The sequence below is a fragment of the Lepidochelys kempii genome, chromosome 23, assembly GCF_965140285.1.
Source record: "Lepidochelys kempii isolate rLepKem1 chromosome 23, rLepKem1.hap1, whole genome shotgun sequence".
NCBI lineage: Eukaryota > Metazoa > Chordata > Testudines > Cheloniidae > Lepidochelys > Lepidochelys kempii.
In genome coordinates, this window is record NC_136402.1 from 2,122,482 (window position 1) to 2,147,722 (window position 25,241).

The 25,241-nt window shown below is 62.4% G+C and overlaps 1 protein-coding gene across 2 annotated transcripts; it reads right to left on the minus strand.

Moving 5' to 3' along the window:
• Positions 1-76: 76 nt before the first annotated feature.
• Positions 77-22,123, minus strand: EHD2 (EH domain containing 2). 2 transcript variants are annotated; one of them, XR_013634955.1, is made up of 6 exons: positions 20,940-22,123; positions 15,463-15,560; positions 8,134-8,546; positions 2,900-3,064; positions 1,884-2,641; positions 77-1,837 (listed from the first exon to the last, which is right to left on the minus strand). XR_013634955.1 is itself a non-coding variant. In XM_073321735.2 (5 exons), the coding sequence occupies exons 1-5, from the start codon at positions 21,335-21,337 to the stop codon at positions 1,970-1,972; spliced, it is 1,746 nt and encodes a 581-aa protein (XP_073177836.2). In that variant the 5' UTR covers positions 21,338-22,123; the 3' UTR covers positions 77-1,969. The 2 variants fall into 2 exon arrangements, 1 of the variants encoding a protein (XP_073177836.2); XM_073321735.2 differs by having other exon boundaries at positions 77-2,641.
• Positions 22,124-25,241: the final 3,118 nt, after the last annotated feature.

Below are 25,241 nucleotides of genomic sequence, written 5' to 3' on the forward strand. Positions count from 1 at the left end.
TGGGCCACTAGCCGCGCTCCGATTCCAGGCAGCGTCTGGCTCTGGGGGCCGAGCATCAGGGGCCCACGTCAGCAGATAAATGCGAGATCTCTTTATTGCAGAAGGACCGATATAAATACGGCCCCGGGGGCAGAGGAGACGACATACAGAGAGTCCTGGAGCCCGGCTCGTACAGGGGTGGCCAGTGAGACCGAGGGGGAAAGACCTCCTGGGGCTCCAGCTGGGCTCAGGCCCCATGTTGCCCTCAATGGGCCAAGGCCAGTTCCCAGCCGTATCTGACCCTAGATCCAGAGAGATGGTAACCACCTCGGCTGACCTCACACAACAGCCAGGAGAGAGATGTGGCCTGCAGGGGGAACCCCCCAACCTGGTCACCTGACCAGGGCTGCATTAGGGCCCCCCCACATCCCTCCGACCACTATCCTGCCCCAGGGATGGGGAACAGAGGGCCTGAATCTCGGTTGCCCCATCCGTGCACTTGGGGATGGGATGGGCGGGGGGCGGCTAGTGTAACTTAGAGCGGGCCCAGTGCTCCTGTGACTCACGCTCTGCCCCCAGTAGGCCCTGGTTTAACGGCAGAGTAAATGAGCGTTTTGCCATAACAATACCAAGGGGCTGCCCCCCCCAGCGCACGGGAGGGGGGAGCAGTGGGGTGTGTCGGGGCATGAAGCGCAGGGTGGCTGGTCTGATACAAGGGGTCAATATACACAAAGCATGTGGCTGGAGGGGAAATGCGCCCCCCCCCAAGATACGACTCACAGACCCTGCCTGACTGGGTCCCACTTCCCGGATGGGTCTGAATGGACCCGGTCGGGCTCAGACAGGGCAGCTGGCCCCCCAGACCCTGAGTGGATTGCATGGCTGGTACAATATGGGTGCAGTACTGCCTGCTACCACTAGGGAGGGGGCGTCTAGCGGGGCTGCAGTCCACTGAGGCTGTAATACCCCAGGCTGCCACCAGGGGGCAGGCAGGTGGCAGGGCCATACAGGGATATATGGGGCCAATTGGCAGGCCCTGCCCCCTGCTATTGGGGGATTGTTACCTGCAGCCCGCCCAGCTGTTCTGGGCACTGGGCTCAGAACCCCCCAAACTCCTAGGGTAGCTCTGCCCCAGGCAGCCCTCAGGGCCGGATCTGGGTCCCAGCGGCCTGGTGCTGGCCCCCAGCCTGGCACCACAGATCGCAGACGGGGCATGGGCATGGAGGATGCCGGGGCAGTGCCAGGATGTGACTTGTGCTAACCCAGCCTGGCTCTATGCCCCCCTACCCAGGGGCGGGGTGGGGGAGAGCAGCTCATGGCTGGCAGGCCCCAGGTTCGATCCCCACCCAGTGTGGCTGGTGGCCTGGGGATCTGGGAGCACAGCAAGTCCCCCCACTTTAACATGGTGACGGCCCCGGGTCCGTCAGGTCTCCCCCCAGATGACCTGGGGCAGCTGGAGGTCCGGGCAGTGGGTCCAGCTCGTGGCCTCTCTCTTCTCTCCCGGCGGACACGTAACATGGGGGGCGGGATCCGGGGGCTGCTGACCTCGACAGAGCCAGCTGCAGCTTCGTGCCCCGGGGGTGGGACGGAGATGGTGAAGGTATCCCAGGGCGGCTGGCTCAGATGGGATGCTGCGGGGCAGGGCGGGGGGAGGAGGGCCTGATCCTGCATCCATGAGGTCCTAAATTACTCCCTCACCGGGGGGGTGAGGGGTGAGACTGGTTTGCTGATGCTGGAAAGCGGGGGGATCAGGGTTTCCTGGAGCAGTTCAGCCTGGCATGGGGGGGAAATCGGGGGTCTCCCGGAGCAGTTCAGCCTGGCATGGGGGGGGAATCGGGGTCTCCTGGAGCAGTTCAGCCTGGCATGGGGGGGGGGAAATCGGGGGTCTCCTGGAGCAGTTCAGCCTGGCATGGGGGCAGAGAGATCACGGTTTCCCGGAGCAGTTCAGCCTGGCACGGGTTGGGGGTGGATCGGGGTCTCCCGGGGCAGTTCAGCCTGGCACGGGGGGCAGGGGGATCGCAGTTTCCTGGAGCAGTTCAGCCTGGCACGGGTTGGGGGGCGGAATCAGGGTCTCCTGGAGCAATTGAGCCTGGCACGGGGCGGGTGTGAGCTGGGGCCCGTTTACTCGGGCCGAGCCCTTCTGCCTCCTCTTGGAGGGGGGCACCAGGTGGCGGGGCAGGTCGGCGGGCAGGCCGTGCCCCTCCAGCTTGACCTCGATGAGGTGGCTGGCCAGGGCGAACTCCTCGTCGTCCAGCATCCCGTCCCTGTCCACGTCGCTCAGCTTCCAGATCTTGCCCAGCACCGAGTTGGGCAGCTTGGTGGCCACCATCCAGCTCTTGGCCTTGGTGCCGCTCAGCTTCCCGTCCAGGGGCGAGAGGTTGTAGAAGATCTCGTCGTACTTGGGCTTGTCCTTGGTCACCACCCAGTCCTCGTCGTCCGCCGCCCCCTCGTAGGCGCCCTCGGCCAGGCCCTCCACGAAGGGGCCGTTGTGGGTGCCGTCGAAGGCCCCCCCCTGCACCCCGCCCTCCGGCATCTCCAGCTCCTCCTGGCGCAGCAGGGGCATCAGCTTGGCGATGTCGCTCGTCAGCATCTCGTCCAGCCCGTCCAGCAGCCGCGGCTTCAGCGCGTGGAACTTGGTGAAGTCGTGGACCATCAGCAGCTCCTGCGGGGGGGGGCAGGGTGGTCAGCAGCCGGGGGGGGGAGGGCACGGCCCAGTTCGGCCGGGCGCCCCCTCTCCCACGGCCCAGTCCAGCCTGGCACCGTCCCTCCCCTGCCGCCTAACTTGGCCCATCACCTCCCAGCTCCACACACTGAAGTCCAGCCCAGCCCCACGCCCCTGTCCCCAGGGGCGTGGGGCAGCCTGCAGGGGGCGCCGTGGCAGGGGGCCGAGGAGCCAGCGGCGCCAGGGGCCGGCTCTCACCTGCATCTTGCCGCAGTCGGGGAAGTCGCCGGGCGAGATGTGATGCTCCAGCTGGATCTTGGCGAAGATGACGGGTAGCTTGGCGATCAGGTGCTTTTTCTTGTTGTCCTTCCCGAACACCGAGGGCATCTCCTTCTTCAGGTGGCTGATGATGTGGGCATGGACCTGGGGGGGCCGAGCGGGCGTCAGCCAGGACTGGAGGGGACGGGACCCATCCGCAGGGCCCACCTCCAGAGCGAGGAGGCATGCCCCTGCCCCGCGGTGCCCACCACAGCTCCCGCCCCCGCTGCTAGGGGCCACCGGGCTTGCTGGCTGAGCTGTCAATTATCCAGCTCCCTTCCCCCCCACCACTTAGCAGCGCCCTCCCCGCCCACCCCATCTTCCTCCCCTCCCCCGCAGCCCAGCATCACCCTCCCCTCCCCCCCACCCCACCTTCCTCCCCTCCCCCCCAGCCGAGCGTCACCCTCCCCTCTCCCCCAACCCCATCTTCCTCCCTCCCCCCCAGCCGAGCGTCACCCTCCCCTCTCCCCCCACCCCATCTTCCTCCCCTCCCCCCAGCCGAGCGTCACCCTCCCCTCCCCCCCAACCCCATCTTCCTCCCCTCCTTCCCAACTGAGCATCACCCTCCTCCCCCCACCCCATCTTCCTCCTCTCCCCTCAGCCCAGCATCATCCTACCCCCAACCCCATCTTCCTCCCCTCCCCCCCAGCCCAGCATCACCCTCCCCCCCAACCCCATCTTCCTCCCCTCCCCCCCAGCCCAGCATCACCCTCCCCCGCAACCCTATCTTCCTCCCCTCCCCCATGGCCCAGCATCGCCCTCCTCAGCCCACAGCTCAGCCTGGCCCAGCACCAGTCCCCTCCCGGCCCAGCTCGGACGCCCCCGCAGCACCAGCGGGCCCCGCCAGCAGCTCTTCCTGCCGGGCCCCCTCTCCCGCCCTGCACTGACCCAGAGCTTCGCTCCCTCGGCTTCCGCAGGAAGGATCCGTCTGGGGCAGTTGGGCAGGGCAGGGCAGGGCAGGGGCGCTCGCTCAGTCCCCACCCTCACACCGGGACAGGCCCCCCAGCCTGGCTCCCAGCATGGCCCAGGACACTGGACTGGGAGCCAGGACTCCTGGGTCCCATCCCCAGCTCTAGAAGGAGAAGGGAGAGGGTGTAGTGGTTAGAGCAGGGAGGCTGGGAGCCAGGACTCCTGGGTTCTATCCCCTGCTCTAGGAGGAGGGGGGGTCTAGTAACAAGCAGGGGGGCTGAGGAACTGATTTATAAGGAAAGATTTAACAACCCAAATCCAGCTAAAATACACCAGGGTGGGGGACTATGGGCCACAGTTGCAGCCCCCATGGAGGGAGTTTATTCCATGAGCTCTTGGGGGCAGGGGCCCTCTGCCCCCACCTTCCTCCAGCACTGGCTCCATGGACCTGGACCTGCCCCCCCCCCCCCCGGACCACATCCCGCCTGCCTTTCCCCACTGCCCCCCGCCACGTGCCAGCCCGGAGACGTCAGGGAATTTGCTGCCTCATGCCCCCTGCTGCTGCACTTCGCTGCCTTCCCTCTGCGGAGAAAGAGGGGCTCAGGAAAATCTGTGCCCCAAAGCCTTGGGTGGACTTTGGGGGCTGAGTGAACGTTAGCCATGCGGGCAGGGCAGTGGACCCCCACCACGGGAAGGGAGCCGCAGACAGCTGCTCTTGGAGCAAACACCAGCTGAATGTTGCCCCTTGATCCCCCGAAGGGGGGGACCCCAGGTCTGGCCTGCTCAGATGGCAGCTGAACCCACATGACTGAGTGGTTAGGAGCACGGGGCTAGGGCTCAGGACTCCTGGGTTCTCTTCCTGCCTCTGCTTGGCCATCTTGGGCAAGTCACCGCCCCGCTCTGTGCCTTGGTTTCTGTCTAGTTAAATTGTGAGTGCCTGGCACAACGGGGGACAGGGTCATGGCAGCGCCTGGCACAACAAGGCCCCAACTTACTGTGTCCTTAAGAAAGTGACTCAGCCCCCCTCCGCATTAAGGATTGGGCCCAGATGCCAACGGCATAGTGGGACGGGGCAGATGAACATCTCAGCTCGATGGTGACGCTGGCCCTTGCCAGCCCTGCCCCGGGCGAGCGCTGGGGCCAAGGGGCGGGCGTCCAGCCTCCGTGACCTGGGCGGTTGTTGGCAGCCGGCTGTGGAAAGTGCTCAGGGGCTGTTCCATGGACGTTCTGTTCCCTGGCTCCGGCCGGGGCCGGGAGGAAATTGCCACTCGGGGGCCCGGGCCGCACAAAGGGCCCCGGGGAGCTGGCCCAGCAGGTGGCAGGAAAAGATAAGGCCGCGAGGGAGGGAAAGAGGCTGCAAAAGCCAATCTGGCGCTTCCTCTCGGGCCAATGGAGGAGCCTCATTAAAACTCCCCCACGTCACCGGGGGCACGGGGAGAGGAACCTGCGTTACTGAGGGGGCCGCGCCCTCAGGGGGGGTTGGTGTTGCTTTCCAAAAGCCTGTTAGAATAGGGAACACTGGCCCTGAACTGGCTCCAGGGTGGGGTCCTGGGACCTTTCCCCCCTAGGGGGCGCTGGCCCTGATCTGGCTCTAGGGTGGGGGTCCTGGGACCTTTCCCCCCTAGGGGGCGCTGGCCCTGAACTGGCTCCAGGATGGGGTCCTGGGACCGCTGGACCTGATCTGGTTCCAGGGTGGGGTCCTGGGACCTTTCCCCCCTAGGGGGCGCTGGCCCTGATCTGGTTCCAGGGTGGGGGTCCTGGGACCTTTCCCCCCTAGGGGGCGCTGGCCCTGATCTGGCTCTAGGGTGGGGGTCCTGGGACCTTTCCCCCCTAGGGGGCGCTGGCCCTGATCTGGTTCCAGGGTGGGGGTCCTGGGACCTTTCCCCCCTAGGGGGCGCTGGCCCTGATCTGGTTCCAGGGTGGGGGTCCTGGGACCTTTCCCCCCTAGGGGGCGCTGGCCCTGATCTGGTTCCAGGGTGGGGGTCCTGGGACCTTTCCCCCCTAGGGGGCGCTGGCCCTGATCTGGCTCTAGGGTGGGGGTCCTGGGACCTTTCCCCCCTAGGGGGCGCTGGCCCTGAACTGGCTCCAGGGTGGGGGTCCTGGGACCTTTCCCCCCTAGGGGGCGCTGGCCCTGCTCTGGCTGCGGGGCTGGGGCCAGGAGCCCGGGGCCTTTCCCCTCCGGGTTACCAACGTGCTTGCAATGGAGGGGGCTGGAAGTTCGCTGTGCCCGGGGGTGCTGGGACTGAGCCCCGCCAGCCCACGAGTCACCCAGGGGCTGCCCCCTCCCCAGCCTGGCTGAAGCAAAGAGAAATCGTGCCGGGGGGGCTGTGAGCTCCGAACCTGGGGCAAAACGGCTGCCCGCTCACCGGCGTCCGGCCCCGGGCGGGGCATGGCTGGAATCCAGCTGCCAGGACTGGGTGGGATGGGGGGGCTGGGTCGCTCGGAGCTGCCTGCCCAGCCCAGCCTGGCACCACATGCCCTGGCGAGGGGGGCTCCCCCTTCAGGCACAGGGCCAGGGACCAGCCCGGACCCTGCCAGGTGCTAAGGTGGGCGCCTGCTACTTGGGGGATGCCCAGCCCCCCCTGCGTCGGCTCAAGCATGGGGGGCAGCAGCAGGGGGTTGGTGAACCAGGCCCAGGGCATGTGGAGGTATCAGTGCCCCCCACCCCTCATGGAGGCATCCCTAGTTAGAGGGTGTTTTAGGGGATCTGGCTAGAGGCATTTCCCAGGTGTGTGGGGGGGTGTTGCTCAGGCCAGGAGCCGGGGAGGGCCGTTGCTCGGGAGGGGGTCCCCATTTCTCAGGCTGGGGGGGGGGTGTTGCTCAGGCCAGGAGCCGGGGAGGGCCGTTGCTCGGGAGGGGGTCCCCATTTCTCAGGCTGGGGGGTGGGGTGTTGCTCAGGCCAGGAGCCGGGGAGGGCCGTTGCTCGGGAGGGGGTCCCCATTTCTCAGGCTGGGGGGTGGGGTGTTGCTCAGGCCAGGAGCCGGGGAGGGCCGTTGCTCGGGAGGGGGTCCCCATTTCTCAGGCTGGGGGGGTGTTGCTCAGGCCAGGAGCCGGGGAGGGCCGTTGCTCGGGAGGGGGTCCCCATTTCTCAGGCTGGGGGGGGGTGTTGCTCAGGCCAGGAGCCGGGGAGGGCCGTTGCTGGGGAGGGAGTCCCCATTTCTCAGGCTGGGGGGGGCAGGGAGGATTGTTACTCGATCACAGCTGCGGAAGGCTCTGCCGCATGGGAAACCCTTAACGAGGAAACCAGGTGCAGGATGCGGGGGTGAGGGGCTCACAAACCCCGTAACGGCCCCTCCCCTGCACACAATGAGGACACATGCACACCCCCGGGGGGGGGGCATTGTTCAGCGCAGGACAGCCACGCTGTTGTTGGGGGTCTGGAGCCATCTGCTGCCTAAGAGGGTCACAGCCCTGAGACGATATGGGGCAGGGGGTGGGAAACGCAGCCCCAAAAGCAGCCCTCAGAGACTCGCCCCAAGCTCGGGGGTGCAGGGCCCGCAATGGGCCTGAGACCCACCAGCTAGCAGAGAATGTAAGACTTCCTGCAGCCAAGGGGTCTCTAACCACTAGACCCCCCCCCACTCCCCTCTCTGCGCTGGGAATAGAACCCAGGAGTCCTGGCTTCCAGCCCCTCCTGCTCTAACCACTAGACCTCTCCCCTCCCCACGCCACCCATGCCACGCTAGACCAGGCATAGAACCCAGGAGTCCTGGTGGCTTGGATGATAACCAGGCGCTTTTGCCACCTGGGTGGCCAGGGGCTCCTTGGTCCCTCACCTTGCTCCCTCTGTCCCCTCAGTCCCCCCTGTCCCTCTTGGTGCCCCCCACTCACCCCCCTATTATTCCCTTCCCTGCCCGCTCTGTCCCCCCACCTGCCTAGATCCCCCTGCCCCCCTCAGTACTCACCACCCACGACCCCAGAGCCCCCTTCCACCCCCCTCAGTCCCCCCGTCCCCCTCAGTGCCCTCCACCCATGACCCCAGAACCCCCCTTTCATCCCCCTCAGTCCCCCCGCCCGCCTAGATCCCCACAGTGCTCCCCAACCCCCTCCCCAGAGCCCCCTTCCACGCCCCTCGGTCCCCTTGCCAGCCTAGATCCCCTGCATCCCTCAGTCCCCCCGTCCCCACGGAAATCCCCCTCCCACCTCCTTGACCCGCCTAGATCCCCCTGTCCCTCTCAGTGCCCCCCCCCACATCTCCCCAGAGCTCCCCCACCCCCTCGGCCCCCCAGTCCCCTCCTCCGACCCCCCTCAGTCCCCCCGCTCACCCTGACCAGCCGGGCTCTCTTGACCAGGTCGTTGAGCTTGCGGAGGGCCGAGTTGCGGGGCAGGTTCTGGATGTCCTGGAACAAGTCCTGCTCCTCCAGCTCAAAGAGCCGCCGGTTGTCGGAGACGAGCAGCGGCTCAGCCCAGAAGGAGCCAATGTAGACACGCAGCACCTCAGGGGTGTTGAACACCTTCCCCAGGGACCACATGAGGGCCCCATAGACCCGCATCAGCTGCTGCGTCTCCACCATGTCGGCCTTGTTCAGGACCACCCGGATCTTGTCCTCGTTGCCCTTCAGGGCTCGGATGGCCTCCGAGAACTCGTCCGAGATCTCCAGCTTGTGGGCGTCGAAGAGCAGGACGATGCGGTCCACGCGCTCCGCGAACCACTGCAGCACGGCCGGGAAGTCGTAGCCTGCGGGGCCGGGGAGATGCCGTCAGGGCCCGAGGGGCGGGCGCGGGGCCCGGCGGGCAAGACCCTGCCCTGTGCCCCGCGCCAGCCCTGCCCCCCCGCCTCACGCCTGCCCCGCTCCCCACTCCCGCCCTGCCCCATCCGCCTGCCCCACGCCTGCCCTGCTCCCCACTCCCCAGCCCTGTGCCCCACGCCCCCCGTGCCCCCTGCTCCCCAGCCCCTGCACCCTATACCCATCCTGTTCCCCACTCCCCAGCCCTGTGCCCCATGCCCGCCCTGCCCCCGTGCCCAACACAGCCCTGCTCCCCACTCCCCAGCCCTGTGCCCCACACCCATCCTGCCCCCCTGCCCCTGTGCCCAGTACAGCCCTGCTCCCCACTCCCCAGACCCTGTGCCCCCCGCCCGCCCTGCCTCGCCCCCCTGCCTCATGCCCGCCCTGCTCCCCACTCCCCAGCCCCTGCACCCTATACCCATCCTGTTCCCCACTCCCCAGCCCTGTGCCCCATGCCCGCCCTGCCCCCCTGCCCCTGTGCCCAACACAGCCCTGCTCCCCACTCCCCAGCCCTGTGCCCCACACCCATCCTGCCCCCCTGCCCCTGTGCCCAGTACAGCCCTGCTCCCCACTCCCCAGACCCTGTGCCCCCTGCCCGCCCTGCCTCACCCTCCTGCCTCATGCCCGCCCTGCTCCCCACTCCCCAGCCCCTGTGCCCCACACCCCCGTACCCCCCACTCCGCAGCCCCTGCGCCCCATGCCCAGCACAGCCCTGCCCCTCCAGTCCCCAGCCCCTGTGCCCCACAACTGCCCTGCCAGGGCATGGGGCGTACCCTGCAGAGTGTACTGGGTGCCCGTGGACCTCGCTGCCAGCTTTGGGGTCCCTAGGCAGCAAGTTCCTTGACCCCTTCCGCTGGCGCCGGGCCCAGAGGACTAGCTCATGGGTTGAGAGAGGGAAAGGGGCCCCTGCTTCCCCCCAACAGACCCCCTCCCCCACCCTCTGCTCCTCCCCTAGTGTACCCCCAACCCTGCCTCCCTCACCCCCCACTGCCTCCCATTGAGATCAGGGCCCCATCGTGCCGGGCGTTGCCCAGACCCCAACCCAGATCGGGGTCCCCTGTATTTGGGGGAGGCTCAGGGGCTGAGAGAAGAGACGTCTCATTACATCCCCCCCAGCAAACCTAACAGCTTCGCTGAGGATTGCTGCTGGAGCCCAGCAGATTCTCCCCCCCCGGCCCTCCCACTTGGCAGCCCAAGGCGGCCAGTGTCTCCAAAGCACCAAAAAAGGAAGCCTTGAGACTGAGCAGAGGAAAGTCTGAGCCAGCCGGGGCCCCACCGTGAATCAAAAACCCAGCTGGACCGGACGGGGCTGCTGCAAACCCCCTCCGGGCGTCTCTCCGCTGGCCGGGGGGTCCTGGGAAAGGTTGGGGTGGCCTCCCGTGCCAGGGGGAATCAGCGAAACCAGGGCACGGGGCTTTCCAGTGACCCAGCCCCCTGCCCGGGCGAGGGGCTCTGGCCTGCTGCAGCCAGCCAGACGTTCTCCCCGCTCCTCTGGCCCCCGGCTTCTCTGGGGTGGCGGGGAGCAGGCGTTGGCCCTGTTGGCTGCAGTGATGGGGTGGGGGGAGAATCGGGTCCTGCGAACTCCTCCGTCCCCTGCTGTTTACACAAGCAGGGAAGGAGCCAGTGAGTTTCCAGGTCTGGCGCCCGGCCCTCCGATCGGGAGCCGATCCAGAGGAGGACCGGGGCTCCCGGCGACGGGCTGCTTCCCCCGCTGAGCTGGGATGGGGAAGGGGAGGCTGGGGCCGGCTGGAGAGCCGCGGCTAAGCTGTGTGTCCAGCCCAGATGGGATTCAGGGGATTCTCTAGAGAGGGAGGGGGGCCCGAGGGGCAGGAACGGCAGCTGGACCAGACCCTGTGCCTACCCGACAGCCGCGCTGGCCTTTCCCCCACACCAGCTTGCCAAGGTGTATTGGATCTCACGGTGCCCTGCACCTAATGTCACGAGCTGCAGGGTTCGCCTTCGCTTGCAGGCCTGGAGCACTGTGTGGTGGGTTATGGTGCACTGTCTGAACAGGCCCCGCACCCCACCCCAGAGGTGGCTGCATCTCAGCACTGGGTGAAGGATCTCTGTATAAACAGCTGCCATGCAGCTCAGGCCTGGCTGGGAAGCTGGCCCTGGGAGCAGGGCTATAACTCACCCCGTGGGAAACACCCTGAGATCCAGATGGTGCCAGCTCACGGCAGGAATTTCCTCTGCGCTCTGGCCCATTTGGCTCAGTCCTCGGGCAGCCCACCTGGGCAGTTGCTGTGTCTCGGTGATGGGGTTCACCAGGGGACGGGGCTCTGGGCTTCCATTGCCTCAGGGGACCTCCTCCTTCCCCCCGAAAAACTGCCACTAGCTATCTTCAACTGGGGTCTAGTGGTTAGAGCAGGGAGGGGCAGCTGGGAGCCAGGACTCCTGTCCCCGGTTCTGGGAGGGGAGTGGAATTTAGTGGTTAGAGTAGGGGGAGGGGAGCTAGGACTCCTGGGTTCAGTGATTCACTGAATGGCCTTCAGCAAGTCTCTGCCGCCTCTTTGTGCCTCAGTTTCCCCAACTGTGAAGCAAGGAGAGAACTGCACTGATTGGCCTCACAGGGGTCGACTTGGCCATAGCTTTTCACTAGCAATGCTCCCGGTGCCCCCATGTCAAAGCGGGCTGTGCTGCTCCCATTCACGTGCGCTGTCCCCCGTCTCCCCCACGATCACGCCCTCAGGACGTACGCCCTGCCCCCGCCGCGCTCCCCTCTGCTGTCACAGCCCCACTGGCAGGACGGGCATGATTTCTCAGCGTGTTGTGACCCATCCCGTTGCTATGGGGCTCAGCTGATCCTGCCCACAAAAACCTCCCTGCCCTGGCTTATCACCTGCTTTATTTTAACAGCTTCTTCCTCTGTTTCTCCTGGCCCTGCTGGTTGCTGGGGGATTTCAGATCCCACCCTGTTCCCAGAAACAGCACACCAGGGACCTGGCCTGAACCGAACTGCCCCATCGGGCACTTCCTGGGTTCAGTCCCAGGGCAGCTGCAACGCCCGCTCGTGGGGACGCATGGCTGCACGAGCAACCCTACAATAACAGACCAATGTAGTGGTGCAGGATTCACAAGTGACCCTACGATAACAAACCAGCGTGACCAGCCCGTGCCGTCTCCGAGCGGCCCTACGATAACGAACCGGCCCGTGCCGTCTCCGAGCGGCCCTACGATAACGAACCGGCCCGTGCCGTCTCCGAGCGGCCCTACGATAACGAACCAGTGTGACCAGCCCGTGCCATCTCCGAGCGACCCTACGATAACGAACCAGCCCGTGCCGTCTCCGAGCGACCCTACGATACCGAACCAGCCCGTGCCGTCTCCGAGCGGCCCTACGATAACGAACAGGTCCGTGCCGTCTCCGAGCGACCCTACGATAACACTGCAGCCTGCCTGCTAGAGGGAGATCGGTTTTGTTTGGGATGCACAGCTGGGCCTGTCCCAGCGGGCTGTTTGCACACAGGAGTGAGCTGAACACGGGACAGCTGCGAGCAGCCGAGGGCGCCCTGGACTCATCGGGGTGTTTACTGAGCCGCCATGCCCCTGGGTCGGGCTGGATTCCCTGCATGCCTCCGGGCACCGCCTGCATGGCGCTCCCTCCAGCTCCAAAGGGTGCCAGGTGGGCAGCTGGGCCAGGGAGCCCCCCCGGGGGGGGCCTCTTGTGTTCTAGCAGCTGGGTGAACCCCTCCTGGAATGCAGCCCCCTCCCCACATGGGCCCCGGGAGCCCCTGGCAGCTCGCCAGCGAGGAATTCAAAGGGGAGGAATCCCAACGAGGAATTCGGACACGTCAGTGGGAAAGCACGTCCCCGCCCCCCACTACATTCCTCCAGCCAGGGTACATCCAGGCCGGGGACCCCCCAGCTTAGGGCAGGAAGGGCACGTTCCCGCAGGGGCCAGGGGTCACTGGGAGGGCAGGTGCTCAGTGCCTCTGAAATTGGGCTGCCAGGAGCCTCACGGTGCTGTGATAAACCGTCTTGTAACGGGTGCCTGGTCCCTGACGCTGAGATGCAGCCGCCTCTGCGGTGCAGGGCGGGGGCCTGTTTGTACAGGGATCCCACACCCGGCACTGAGATGCAGCCACCTCTGTGATGGGCCCTGGCAGCTGTTTATACAGAGAGCCCCTCAGCCAGGACTGAAATGCAGCCACCTCGGGGGTGGCATGCAGTAGCTGCTACACACCAGCATTGCACTCTGGTTTAGAATAGCCATCAAAGCCTGGTCCTATGGTCCAAAACCGGGACTGGGAGCCAGGACTCCTGGGTTCTATCCCCAGCTCTGGGAGGGGAGCAGGGTTGGTGGTTAGAGCGGGGCAGGGGTGGGGGGCTGGGAACCAGGACGCCTGGGTTCTCTACCCAGCTGCCCTTGGGAAGCCACTGCCCCTCAGCTTCCCTGGGAGCTGATGGCCCCGCACACCCGGTGTGGGTTGCTGTGTGGCAACAGGTTATCCAGTGTCTCTGTTGGTTTTCCCAGGGCCTTCCCCCCGCAGCTGCTCCCTGCCCAGCAGGGCCAGAGGCCTGGACATCCCTTTGTTGGCACGCGGGGCCGACTCCTCCGTGCCTCATGCTCCCTGGCAGGCATCCCAGTGCGGGAACAGCCAGCCCCTGCTCAGCTGACGGGGATCCAGCCCAAACAGAGTCACGGCCCTGGCTGGGAGGTTATGCTCCGAGGCCCAGTCGGATCCCATGGCAGAGCGATGTCATCGGCCTCCTTCAGTTTGCACGCCCAGCTTCGTTTGGACAGGATTCTCCCTCACTTCCTGCCCCGAACGGCTGGCTGGCATTGCTGAATCATAAACAGGGCCCTGCACCTCACCCCAGAGGTGGCTGCATCTCGGCACTAGGCGAGTGGTCCCCGTATAAACAGCCCTCGCGTTCCACCCCAGAGGTGGCTGCCTGCATCTCAGCCCCCATTGATCTGAGGACCAATCCCTCCTCACACAGCATCACCCCCCAGCTCCCCAAAGGCGGTACTCTGCAGGATGCCTCCTGCTCCACTGATGAGGCTCACTAACGAGTTGCGTGCCTTGAGGCTACTTATTGCACCGGATTCCGGCCCTGATACATTTCATTCTCACTCAATACCCTCCTTTGTAACGGATTTGTTCCCGTGGTGGCTAATCGTTTCCTTCCAGGAATGATTTTATAACCAGCAGGAGGGAGGGAGGGGTACAGGAACGAGAGCAAGAAAGAAAACGTCCCTGCTTGTGGGTTACGTTTCCCCTCTCCCCTTTGCTGGCCTGGTCTGCTGAGCCGGCAGCGCCGTGGGGCCGTGACTGGCTCTCGCTCTGTGTCTGGCTGGGGCAGAGAGAGACAGCCAGAGCTGGACAGCAGGGGCTGCAGGTCGGGCGTGAGGGGCCCCGGCAGAGCTCGGGGAGCCCAGGGCTGGGCTAGCAGGGGCTGCGGGTTGAGAGTGATGGGCACTGTCAGAGTTGTGGGGGGCAGGGGAGCCCAAGGCTGGGTGTTTGGGGTCCTGGCGGAGCTCGGGGAGCAGGTGTCTGAGTAACTCAGCGCCCTTGCTCCATCCACCCCTGGGCCACCTGTCTATGGCGCTCGCCCAGCAGCATCGGCAGCCCTGGCCCTTTGGAGGCGCTGGGGGCTCGGATAATGCAGCCCCCACTCTCCCCCGCCCCCCAAGCTGCTCCCTGTTTGGAATCAGCCCTGCTGCATCGTGTCCCGTGAAGTCGGGCTCTAGGACTGAGTCAGTATTTCCCGGCCGGCTGGAGCCCGGGGGGCAATGCCAGCCCCGTGCCAGGAACATACCCGGCCGCTTGCATGGCAGGGCCAAGGACAGAGCAGAGACAAAGCCTGAGATTTATTTGTCTGATGGCTCCATGCCCCACCCCGCTCCCCTTTGGGAACCCAGGAGTCCTAGCCCCAGCCCCACCTCCAAAGCCAGTGTGGCAATACCCACGTTTGTCCCAGGCCAGGATCCCACATGGGAGGATCCCCACTGGGGCTTGGCCTCTCGCCTCCCGCCACTGTCATCCCCCAACCTGGGGGGGAGCTGGGCCACGTCAATCTGGGAGCCACAAGCCCAGTCACACCCGCTAGTGGGCAGTGAGGGGCCCTGCTCAGCCCTGGTGCATGGCACCCACAAGGCAACCACTCGCACGCACGGCCTGCCAAGCGGGCACACACATGCCCCGCCCTGCAGGCACAGATGCAAACGTGGGCGCCCGTGAACACACGCACCAGCCTGCAAGTGCCCAAGGGCCCCCCCCCGAGCCCTGGGCCTGCACACAGCCAGGGCACACGCATTGCCACGCGGGGCGCGTACACACACCGACATGCACAAACAGTTTGTTCAAGCGAATTACGACAACAACGGGTGGTTTCATCCCGCGACGATGACTCACGGTGAAAAAATGCCCCTGGCCCAGGCCTGGCTCCTGCAGCAACAGGCCTCCCAGCCAAGTGTGCGCTCGACAGGGCGGGGCTGGGAAAGGCGGCGTTCTGCAGCGAGGGTGTCCTGGTGCCCGGGGTGCATGGAGACACACACCCGTCTGAAGGGAGCCCCCCACCCCTCTACTCCACTAGACCCCACTCCCCTCCCAGAGCCAGGGAGAGAACCCAGGCGTCCTGGCTCCCAGCCCCCCTGCTCTAACCACTAGCCCCCGCTCCCCTCCCAGAGCTGGGGACAGAACCCAGGAGTCCTGGCTTGACCTGCTGGGCTCCGCAGCCCTTCCACCCACCCTGGCAATCAACATGCCCCTGACTGAATCCCCACGGGGCGGGGGGGGGGAGCCGGGGTTACAGATGTGGCAAGATGAAGCCCCCGCCCCTTGCTCCAGCCACATAGCACTGAGCCAGTGCAGTTTCGCCCCATCCCTGTCCCCTTCTACCCCCCGCCCCAGGCCTTACCCCGGCACACGCGCTGCTTGGCTCCCGACAGGATCCCCGGGGTGTCGATGAGGCTGATACTCTCCAGGACTTGGTTGGGCAGCTGGGCACACATGAACCTGTCAGGAGAGGGAAGCAGCCATGAGCAATGGCAGCACGTGGGACAGGAGTGGGGCAGCTCGGCCTAGCAGCTAGGGCTCCGCACGAGGAGCCAGGACTCCTGGGTCCTATCCTGCTGCAGGGAGGGGAGCGGGGTCTAGTGGTCAGATCACAGGTGGCTGGGAATCGGGACTCCTGGGTTCACGGCATGGCTCTGTCACTGAACTGCTTTGGGACTTGGGGGAAGTCTCTTCCCCGCTGGTGCCTGTCTCCCCACCCTGCCCATGCCGAGTTAAAGTGGGAGCTCTTCCAGGCAGGGACAGTCTCACTCTCTCTGGACAGTCCCCTCGGTCTGGGTCTGGGCAGCGCCTGGCCCAACGGGGCCTTGATCTCGGTTGGGGTCTGGGCAGCGCCCGGCACAATGTGGCCCTGATCTCAGTCAGGGTCTGGGCAGCACCTGGTGTAATTGGAGACTCCAGGGGCTACTGTGTTTGGGTGTTGGCAGGTTTATCCCATGACCTTTGATCTCTACTGCTGAGAAAGCAGGTGGAAAACAGTTACTGTTTAAAGAGAGCTCATCCACCCCACTGCCAGCCCCCTTCTCCTTGCGTAAGGAGGAGATCGGGGGTGTGGCTGGAGCGCGCTGCACTGGGGCTATTCTCTGCCACCCCCACCCAGTACACAGGGGATGAATCGGGGGCCTGGCTGGACCGCACTGCGCTGTGGCTATTCTCTGCCCCTCAGGTCCCACCGATGAGTTAGAGCAGCCCTGAGGCTGCTGTAATTTGCACTAAGGGTCAGACAGCTCCCAGGATTCAGAGGGTTTAAAGCCACTTTTCCCACTCCAGGTGCTGGGAGGGGGAATCACAGAACCCTGAGCCTTGGGGAGTCCCTGCTTTCCCCTGACCCTGGGGCCCTGGCGGTGCTGGGGAGCCAGGTCACCCCACCACATACAGTAGAGCAGCCTCAGGGGAGCCCTGAGCTGGTTGGAGAGGATGGTGGCACCGTGAAGCTGCATCGGGCCTGGGGATCCGGCCCCCTCAGTCCCAGGGTGCAAGCAGACACCCCCTGGCCTCTTTGCCAGCCTCCTACGTAGCCTGGGGCCGCCCTTCTTCTGCGCCTCCCCCAACCGCAGAGCGCCCGGTGCATCAGCTCATGCGGGAAAACGCCTTTTCCCTCACTCTGCCTTCCCGGGGGCACAGCGGCACCGGACACGTGGACGGAGGCTGGACAGCTGACTGCGGGCCAAGGGCAGAGAGACAGGCCACAGTGGCAGGGCCCAGGGTAAAGGCTGGGGGGGGGCTGGGCGGAAAGGAAGGGGAAGAAGGAATGAAGGATGGAGCAAGACGCAGGAGTAGCCCGGACGCAGGCTGGGGGATCTGGGAAGAGGAGAGCGAGCCAGGGCTGGTGCAGAGGATGGGGGGATGCTGCCCCACGCTCCCTGGCCCGGGTTGGGAGGGTGGGGGAGCCTGCAGGAAAGCAGCCCAGCATCAGCAGGAAGCCGGGCCGTGGCATGCGAGTGGGGGGCTCATGGGGAGGAGCCCGTGTTTACAAACTCCTCCATGCTGGAGGAAGTTGGGCTGGTCTGATATAAACACAACGCTAAAAATAGCCCTGCCCAGGCCCAGCTGAGCCGGGCAGCGAAGGTAGCGGGGGGCTCCCAGCTCGGCTGTGGCTGCGTCCAAGCAGGGGCTGGAGCTACAGGCCAGATGGTCTCCTGGGGCCTGCTCCAGCCAGGGGGCTATCGGGAGCCGTTGCACTGACCTCAGTGGACTTTAGGTTGGGCTCCAGGGCCCGTTTCCCTGGGAAACCCGCCACCGTCCATGAAAAGAACCTAGGCGTCCTGGCCTGTTTGTCTAGAAAGGAGAGTGTTTCCAGAGTTAAAATTCATTTTGTTTTACCGAGATCGGGGCCCTGTCGCGGCGGGCGCTGCCCAGACCCCGACCGAGATCAGGGCCCCGTCGCGCCAGGCACTGTCCAGACCCCAACCGAGATCGGGGCCCCATTGTGCCAGGTGCTGCCCAGACCCCGACCGAGATTGGGGCCCTGTCGCGCCGGGCGCTGCCCAGACACAGAGTGAGAGCCAGTCCCCCATAGACATATTATCCCTATGTTACAGACAGGGGAAACCGAGGCACAATGCGATTTCCAGTGAGTCTGTGACAGAGCCAGATACTGAACCCCTATCTCCTGGGCCCCAGCCTTTCCTCAAGGCCCCCCTCACTCCATCTTCCCCGCCTGCACCCCTCAGCTCAGCCCCGAGCTGAGCTTGCCCGCCCCAGGCGCCTCCTGCCAGCCATCTCGTGAGAAGGGGCCTGTCCTCCCATGGCTTCCTGCCGCCAGCGCATCTGGAGCCATGACGCCTTCTTTCCAGGCAGCCCGGGCTGGGGAGGGGACTGGGCCACAGGCCCTGCATTCCTGAGAGCCTGGCTCAGCCCCAGCCCCCAGCCTGGCCCCCCCACCACAGACCAGGGCTGGGTGGGAACAGGTGTCCTCTGCACTGCACGAGACTAGGCCAGGCTGGATGCACATCACAGGGGGCTGCTGCTGTTTAAACCTCCCTCCCTACAGCTGCAGCCCCACGGTCCCCCAGGTGTAGCCCCTCCCCTGCCAAACCCAACATCCCAGGCTTCTCCCAAGGGGCTGGGCAGGGACATGCAGGGTTGAACAGCTGTTTGCAATGGTGGAGCAAGGTGAGGGCGGGAAGCCAAGGCAGGGCTGTGCCAGATGGGGCAAGGGATCTCCACTTTTCAGAGAAGGAGTGGAGTCTAGTGGTTAGAGCAGGGAGGGTTAGGAGCCAGGACTCCTGGGGCCGATCCCTGGCTCTGGGAAAGTAGTAGGGTCTAGCTGTTAGACATCGGAGTTTGGACTCCTGGGTTCTGTTCCTAGCTCTGCAAAGGTGTGGGGCGTCTGAGTGGCTGGTGCAGGGAGGGACTGGGAGCCAGGACTCCTGGGGCCTGTTCCCAGCTCTGTAGGACGTAAGACCCGAAGAGGAGAAATGACATGTGCAGGGCTCTGCAGAGTCAGGGAAAGAACCCAGGAGCCCTGACAACAAGCTCATGCGGCCTTGCTATCATCCTGACTTGCTGCATGCTGCCACTGAAGCGCTGCCATGTTCCACCCCAGAGGCAGCTGCAGTTCAGTGCGGGTCGGGGGAGCAGCCCCACGGGATACTCTGAGACTCGTGACAGGCTCGATGGGAGAGGTTTACAAAGCAGGACCGGGGGCTTAGCCACAAATTCCATCACTGACACCCACAGGCCCGCTCCCCCAGGTTAACGGGCGTGTATGAAGCTAAGAAAGGAGGGCTTGGATCTGAACCACCCCCGCAGTGCCCTGCCCCTCCCCATGTTGGGTGTACACACACACCCCAATGCACGCACATGGACTCACACCGAGTTGCGCCCAGATGCGTACACACGCGTGCAGGGATGTATGCACACACACACACACCCCCTGGGTTGCACACACACACACAGGAGGGGCAGAGCCCCAGTGTGGAGACAGGCTGTAGAAATGATCCAGGGCTCCGCCCGGGGGCGAGGCTGGATAGATCGGGGCTGGGAGAGGCGAGGGGCAGGAGCTGGGGATGGGAGGGGCTAGAGAAGGGGAACGGGCTGCCCCCGCTTGTCCCAAGGGCCAGGGGGCGCCCATTGACTCTGAATGGCAGCTGTTTAAACCGATGAAAGGAAATGCAGCCTGGCATTAGCCCGTGGAACTCCCTGCTACAAGCTCTGAGGCCATGTGGTCAGGGACTCAAGCAAGGGCTGGGGATAAAGAGAACATTTATTAGACAGATTGCGTTTTTGGTTTAATAAGGGATATAAGTCCCCAAGCTTCAGGGCATGAGCTGAAGTCTTGGGGATTGGGGAAAGCATCCCCTAGTGGCCAGATTACCCCACAGCTCTCTGGGCTAGATGGACCTGCTGGCCATTCCTATGTCACGTCCCATTGCTTAAGCTCAAGTGAGAGGAGGAGACTCTAAAAGGAGCTGGGAATGGGCACATCAGACCAGATCAAAGGCCCATCAAGCCAGGTCTCCTGTCCACGAGAGAGTGGGTCAAGCCAGACACTCCTGAGGACCGTGAGGTAGCCAGCTGTGGCATCTTACCCCATGGGGGAAATTCCTGACCCCTCCATGGAGCTGGTCTGCTCACGCCCTGGAGCATGCCGATTAAACAGCTGCAGGACCCAGGCCAGTTCAGCCTGGGCTGGCACGGGTGTGGGCTGAAGACGAGGAAGAGGAGGCACTTGTAGATGGCAAGGAAAGGCCGTGGCACAGAGTCCCTGCAGGAAGGCACTGGAGAATAAGCGGCCCTCTCTTGCGCCACAGTGAGTTAGCGGTGGCCGGGGAGCATTGTGGGAAGGCACTGGAGGACCAGCAGCCCTTGATCGTTGTGTGGCAGGCTAGCCTGGGCCGAGTTAGCGGTGGCCGGGGAGCATTGTGGGAAGATACTGGAGGACCAGGAGTCCTTGACGGGCAGTGCTAGCCTGGGCCAAGTTAGCGGTGGCCGGGGAGCATTGTGGGAAGGCATTGGAGGACCAGCAGTCCTTGACAGGCTGTGCTAGCCTGGGCCGAGTTAGCAGTGGCCAGGGAGCATTGTGGGAAGGCATTGGAGGACCAGGAGTCCTTGACGGGCAGTGCTAGCCTGGGCCAAGTTAGCGGTGGCCGGGGAGCATTGTGGGAAGGCATTGGAGGACTAGCAGCAGCCCTGGATGGGCAGTGCTGGCCTGAGTTAGTGGTGGCCGGGGAGCATTGTGGGAAAGCATTGGAGGACCAGCAGCCCTCGATCGTTGTGTGGCGGGCTAGCCTGGGCCGAGTTAGCGGTGGCCGGAGAGCATTGTGGGAAGGCATTGGAAGACCAGCAGCCCTCGATCGTTGTGTGGCAGGTTAGCCTGGGCCGAGTTAGCGGTGGCCGGGGAGCATTGTGGGAAAGCATTGGAGGACCAGCAGCCCTCGATCGTTGTGTGGCGGGCTAGCCTGGGCCGAGTTAGCGGTGGCCGGGGAGCATTGTGGGAAAGCATTGGAGGACCAGCAGCCCTCGATCGTTGTGTGGCGGGCTAGCCTGGGCCGAGTTAGCGGTGGCCGGGGAGCATTGTGGGAAGGCATTGGAGGACTAGCAGCAGCCCTGGATGGGCAGTGCTGGCCTGAGTTAGCGGTGGCCGGGGAGCATTGAGGAAAGGCATTGGAGGACCAGCAGCCCTCGATCGTTGTGTGGTGGGCTAGCCTGGGCCGAGATAAGTGGCTGTAGAGGGAAGCTCACTCAAGGGCTGCCCAGTAGGCCCAGTTGTGCTGGCCATCACACGAGCGATGGGGTTTTGTGCATGTGTGGGGACGGGGGTCGAGTTCATGGGGACGCTGGCAGCAGGGGGCCCACGAGCGGGGGGCCAGCACTCACCGGTTGAGGAAAGTGTTCCCGAAGGGGTTGAGCTTGCGGAAGGGTTTCTTGGGGTCAACGATGAGGGCGTTGCCTGGGATGATCCCCTCGGTCTCGCCATGCATGACCGCGATGAAGGAGTCGGTGGTGGGCTCGGGCCCAATGCGGCTGCCCGGGATGTCCTGCTCCAGCAAGTACTTGATGAAGGTGGTCTTCCCCGTGGAGTATTGCCCCACCACCAGAACCATGGGCTTGTTATCAAAGTCGGCGTCCTCCAGGGCCGGCGAGTGGAAGTCATGGAAGCGGTAGAATTCCTCCACGGGCAGCAGCTTCTTCTTGTAGAGGTTCTTCAGCCCCTCGGTGACCGTGTGGATCACCTCAGGGGTCTTCTTCTCGTTCTTCCTCATCCAGCTGAACATCTTCCCCTAGTCCTGCCGTACACACCTGGGGAGAAACAGGGCAATGGGGACTCCTTTGGGAGATCGATAGATCCTAATCAATAGATCTTTCTGAGATCAATAGTTCGGAGTTGATAGATCTTTCCGAGATCAATAGATCCGAGAGTCAATACTTCAACTGATCCGATACAGAGATCAATTAATCCAAGCTGAAAACCCCGTCGAGAACCAGGAAGAGCCACGGTCTTTTGGAGATCAGCAGATGTAAAGTTGATAGATCTTTAAATGGATAGATCTCTGGGAGATCAAATGGAAAGATCTTGAAAATGGGAGACTGGCAGATCTGAAACCAATAGACCGCTCGGGAATCAGCAGATCTCTGATCAGTAGATCCAAATGGATAGATCTTTTTCGTGGGGAGACGGGTGGATCTCTTGGGTGATCTCCAGACCTGGATTTGGTAATCAGATGAAATTTAAAGGCACAGTGTTGCGTATGCTGCTCGATTTAAAGAAACCCAAGTATAATCACTCCTAAACCAGGAGCATACGCTTGGCATGGGGGGTGGGTTCTTCTGGTGCCGTCTGGGAAGGAACTTGCGCTCCCCTTTCCCCCCTTCAAAAAACAAAGTTGAGCGGCACGGAGAAAGCTGGCGCTAGGAGCAATCTCAGCAGGGTCGGAGCTGCTAATGGCGCTTTGCAGAGAAAAAATCCTTCTCTGGCCCGTGCAATTTTTTTTTTTTTTCCTAAAGGAGGAAAAAATCTTTCAGTGAACTTGCAGAAGATCCTGCAGAACATCTGAGGAGGGGCTGGGAGGCTGCCTAAGGGTAAAGGAGTTGCCAGATGACACAAGGCAGACAGCGGAATATATTAACATAAATTAACAGAGGGGCTGTGGGGGGAACTTGAGAACAAATATTGCGGGGGGCGGGGAGGCGTACGAACAGGGTTTGTACTGAAGGCAGGACTGTGGGCTAGACAGGCAGCCTGTGGTGCCACCAAGCGGGGGACTGAAGCATCTGCTGCCAGAAGCAAAAGGAGGGACCAGGTGCAGCCAGTCACAGGATGCTCAGGAAAGTTCACCCAAATTCACCAGCACCAGTGTGACCGTGCAGGGGATCAGTTACTCTCCCCTCCCGCCCCCTGCCCCCGAGCCCCACTGGGGACACGCCTTGTGCAGAATTCAAGGGGCCTGTGGACAACTCTCATGATTTTGCCACGAGTCTCATGATAATGATCAGGGGGTCGCCGTGTCCGTCTGTATCCACAAAAACAACGAGGAGTCCGGTGGCACCTTAAAGACTAACCGATTTATTTGGGCAGAAGCTCTCGTGGGTAAAAACCCCACTTCTTCAGATGCATGGAGTGAAAGTTACAGATACAGGCATCAATATACTGGCACAGGAAGAGAAGGGCGTCACCTCACAAGTGGAGAACCAGCGCTGACGAGGCCAATTCCATCAGGATGGATGTGGTCCCACTCCCAATCGTTGATGAGGAGGTGTCCATACCAAGAGAGGGAAAATGGCTTTTGTAGTGAGCCGGCCACTCCCAGTCCCTATTCAAGCCCAAAATTAATGGTGTTAAGTTTGCAAATGAGTTGTAGCTCTGCAATCTCTCTTTGGAGTCTGTTTTTGAAGTTTTTTTGTTAAAGGATGGCTACTTTTAATGTGATAGATGCCATCATGTGCCAGCAACGCCCCTCTGCCGGGTACATTGACCAAACCAGACAATCTCTACATAAAAGAATAAGTGAACACAAATCAGACATCAGGAATCACAGGATATCAGGGTTGGAAGGCACCTCAGGAGGTCATCTAGTCCAACCCCCGGTACCATACAAAAGCCAGCAGGAGAACACTTCAATCTCCCTGGACATTCAATAACAGATTTAAAAGTAGCCATCCTTCAGCTCTCTGGGCCAGAGACTGTCTTGCTGTCCTACATTTGTACAGCATCTAGCACAATAGGGTGCTACCCTAATACAAATAATAAGGAAAAACTAAAGCCTAATTAAACCTGGCAGTAAATCCCATGCAGACAAGAGGCATCCAACAATAACGCCTCACTCATCTATAGTGCCTTCCATCAGTTGAGCTCCAAGTACTTTACGAACAAGGTCGGTAATGTTGTCCCCATTTCACAGGTGGGGAAACTGAGGTTCAGAGTGAGTTCAGTGACTCACACTCTGTTAGCAGACCAGTGACCGAACCTACCTCCCCTGAGTCCCACTCCAGTGGTCTACTCACTGAGCCACGCTGCTTCCCACACAGAGCTACAGGGTGGTCAACCATCCCCTATTAACAACGCAGTCACTTCCTACTAAGCAAAGGAACCTGCTCGCACCTGGCTAGCAACGTCTAATCGCAGGCACTGAAAGCTCCCTGGCACTCCAGGACCATCGCACAGAGCTCAGCGGACGTTGTTTGGAGCAGATGGGGTGGGTGGCGAGCTGACAGAGGGGGTGTACGGAGACACCCGAGCAATTTATTTTTACTGGGCCTGGTTGTACATTTTCCATTAAGTCTCCCCCCTTCCCACCTCTGACGGTTGAGTTTTTGACCAAGGATCTTCGTGGGACAAATCTGCTTCTCTCTGAACCGCCTTGTGCCATAAAACTCGGATGGAAGGCAGAGTCCGGGAAGTGGCTGACAAAATCCAGGAAGCGCGACTTTGCTGGTTCTGATGCCTATGGAGGAGGAGCAAGGAGAACCTGGTGAAGACCTCATGGCAGGAGACGGTGGTAGGAAAGAGACACCGAGGAAAGCCACGGAAGCAGTTGCTTTCTTATTGCAGCAGCCTCATCAGGGAGGTACAGACCCCACAGACCATGTCAAATCTGCTCCGAGGGCAGTCGTCAGTGATGCACGACGTTGTCTGTCTTTGGCCGCAGCCGCATGTGGGATCCTTTAACAGGCCCCAGGTGTGAAAGCAGGCTCTGCATTGACACTGGCCCACTCGAAATCCGTTCACAAGGAACTGGGGGTGGCGTGGCAAATCAAAGCCTGGTACACACGTTGCCGGGTCAGTTACGAGTCTGGTTTCTGGCGTCAGCTGTAGACCATTCTTGGTGCCACAAGAAATCTGGGCTGGACAAATGGGCTCACAGCAGGCGCCCTGATGACAACTCAAGAGCGTGTTTGTCAAAGAGAACTGTCTACAGGGGTAGGCTTGGGTTTGTCCTGATCTTCTCAGCCATTCTGCCTGGAGCATCCTCACGAAGGATGTGTAAAGGAGTGATTTTCTTAACACGGGAAGCAGTGGTGCTGGTGTGGGGTGAATCGTCCCAGTTACGATGCACATGGTTGAGCGCAGTTGTGAGTTGACCAATGTGTCGTGAGACAAATGGAAAGGAAGCAGTAGCTAGATTGCATTAACGAAGATGGATCTTAGTTCCACCTTGGAGCGATGAAGGTGGTTGGATGCTCGCACAGCGACCCGAGCTCAGAGGATGCAATCAAGGGAAGAAGAATTCTGCTTTTCGCAAAAACAGATACTTGTTCTGAAAATTTTCGTTTGGTCAACGCACAAATTAATTTTCTTTTGGGGAAAACCTTTTTATACATCATTTTCTACCCTAAACCTGAAAGCTTTCAGACAAAAAGGCAAAATTTTCCACAGGGGTGAAAAAAAAATTCCAGCCAGGTCTAATTTTTAAATATCCGAAACTGGTTGTCTCAGCAAAAGCTGGAGCAAATGGTCTCTATGAGGAGTCATGGGTTGCACAGCCAGGAGGGACCACTGTGATCTAGTCTGACCTAGGTACAAGCCAGAGAACTGCCCTGAAATAATTCCCAGAGCAGATCTTGTAGTAAAACAGCCAATTTTGATTTCAAAATGGTCAGTGATGGAGAATCCACCATGACCCTTGGTCAATTGTTCCAATGGTTAATGACTCTCACCGTAAAAAGTTCCCACCTTATTTC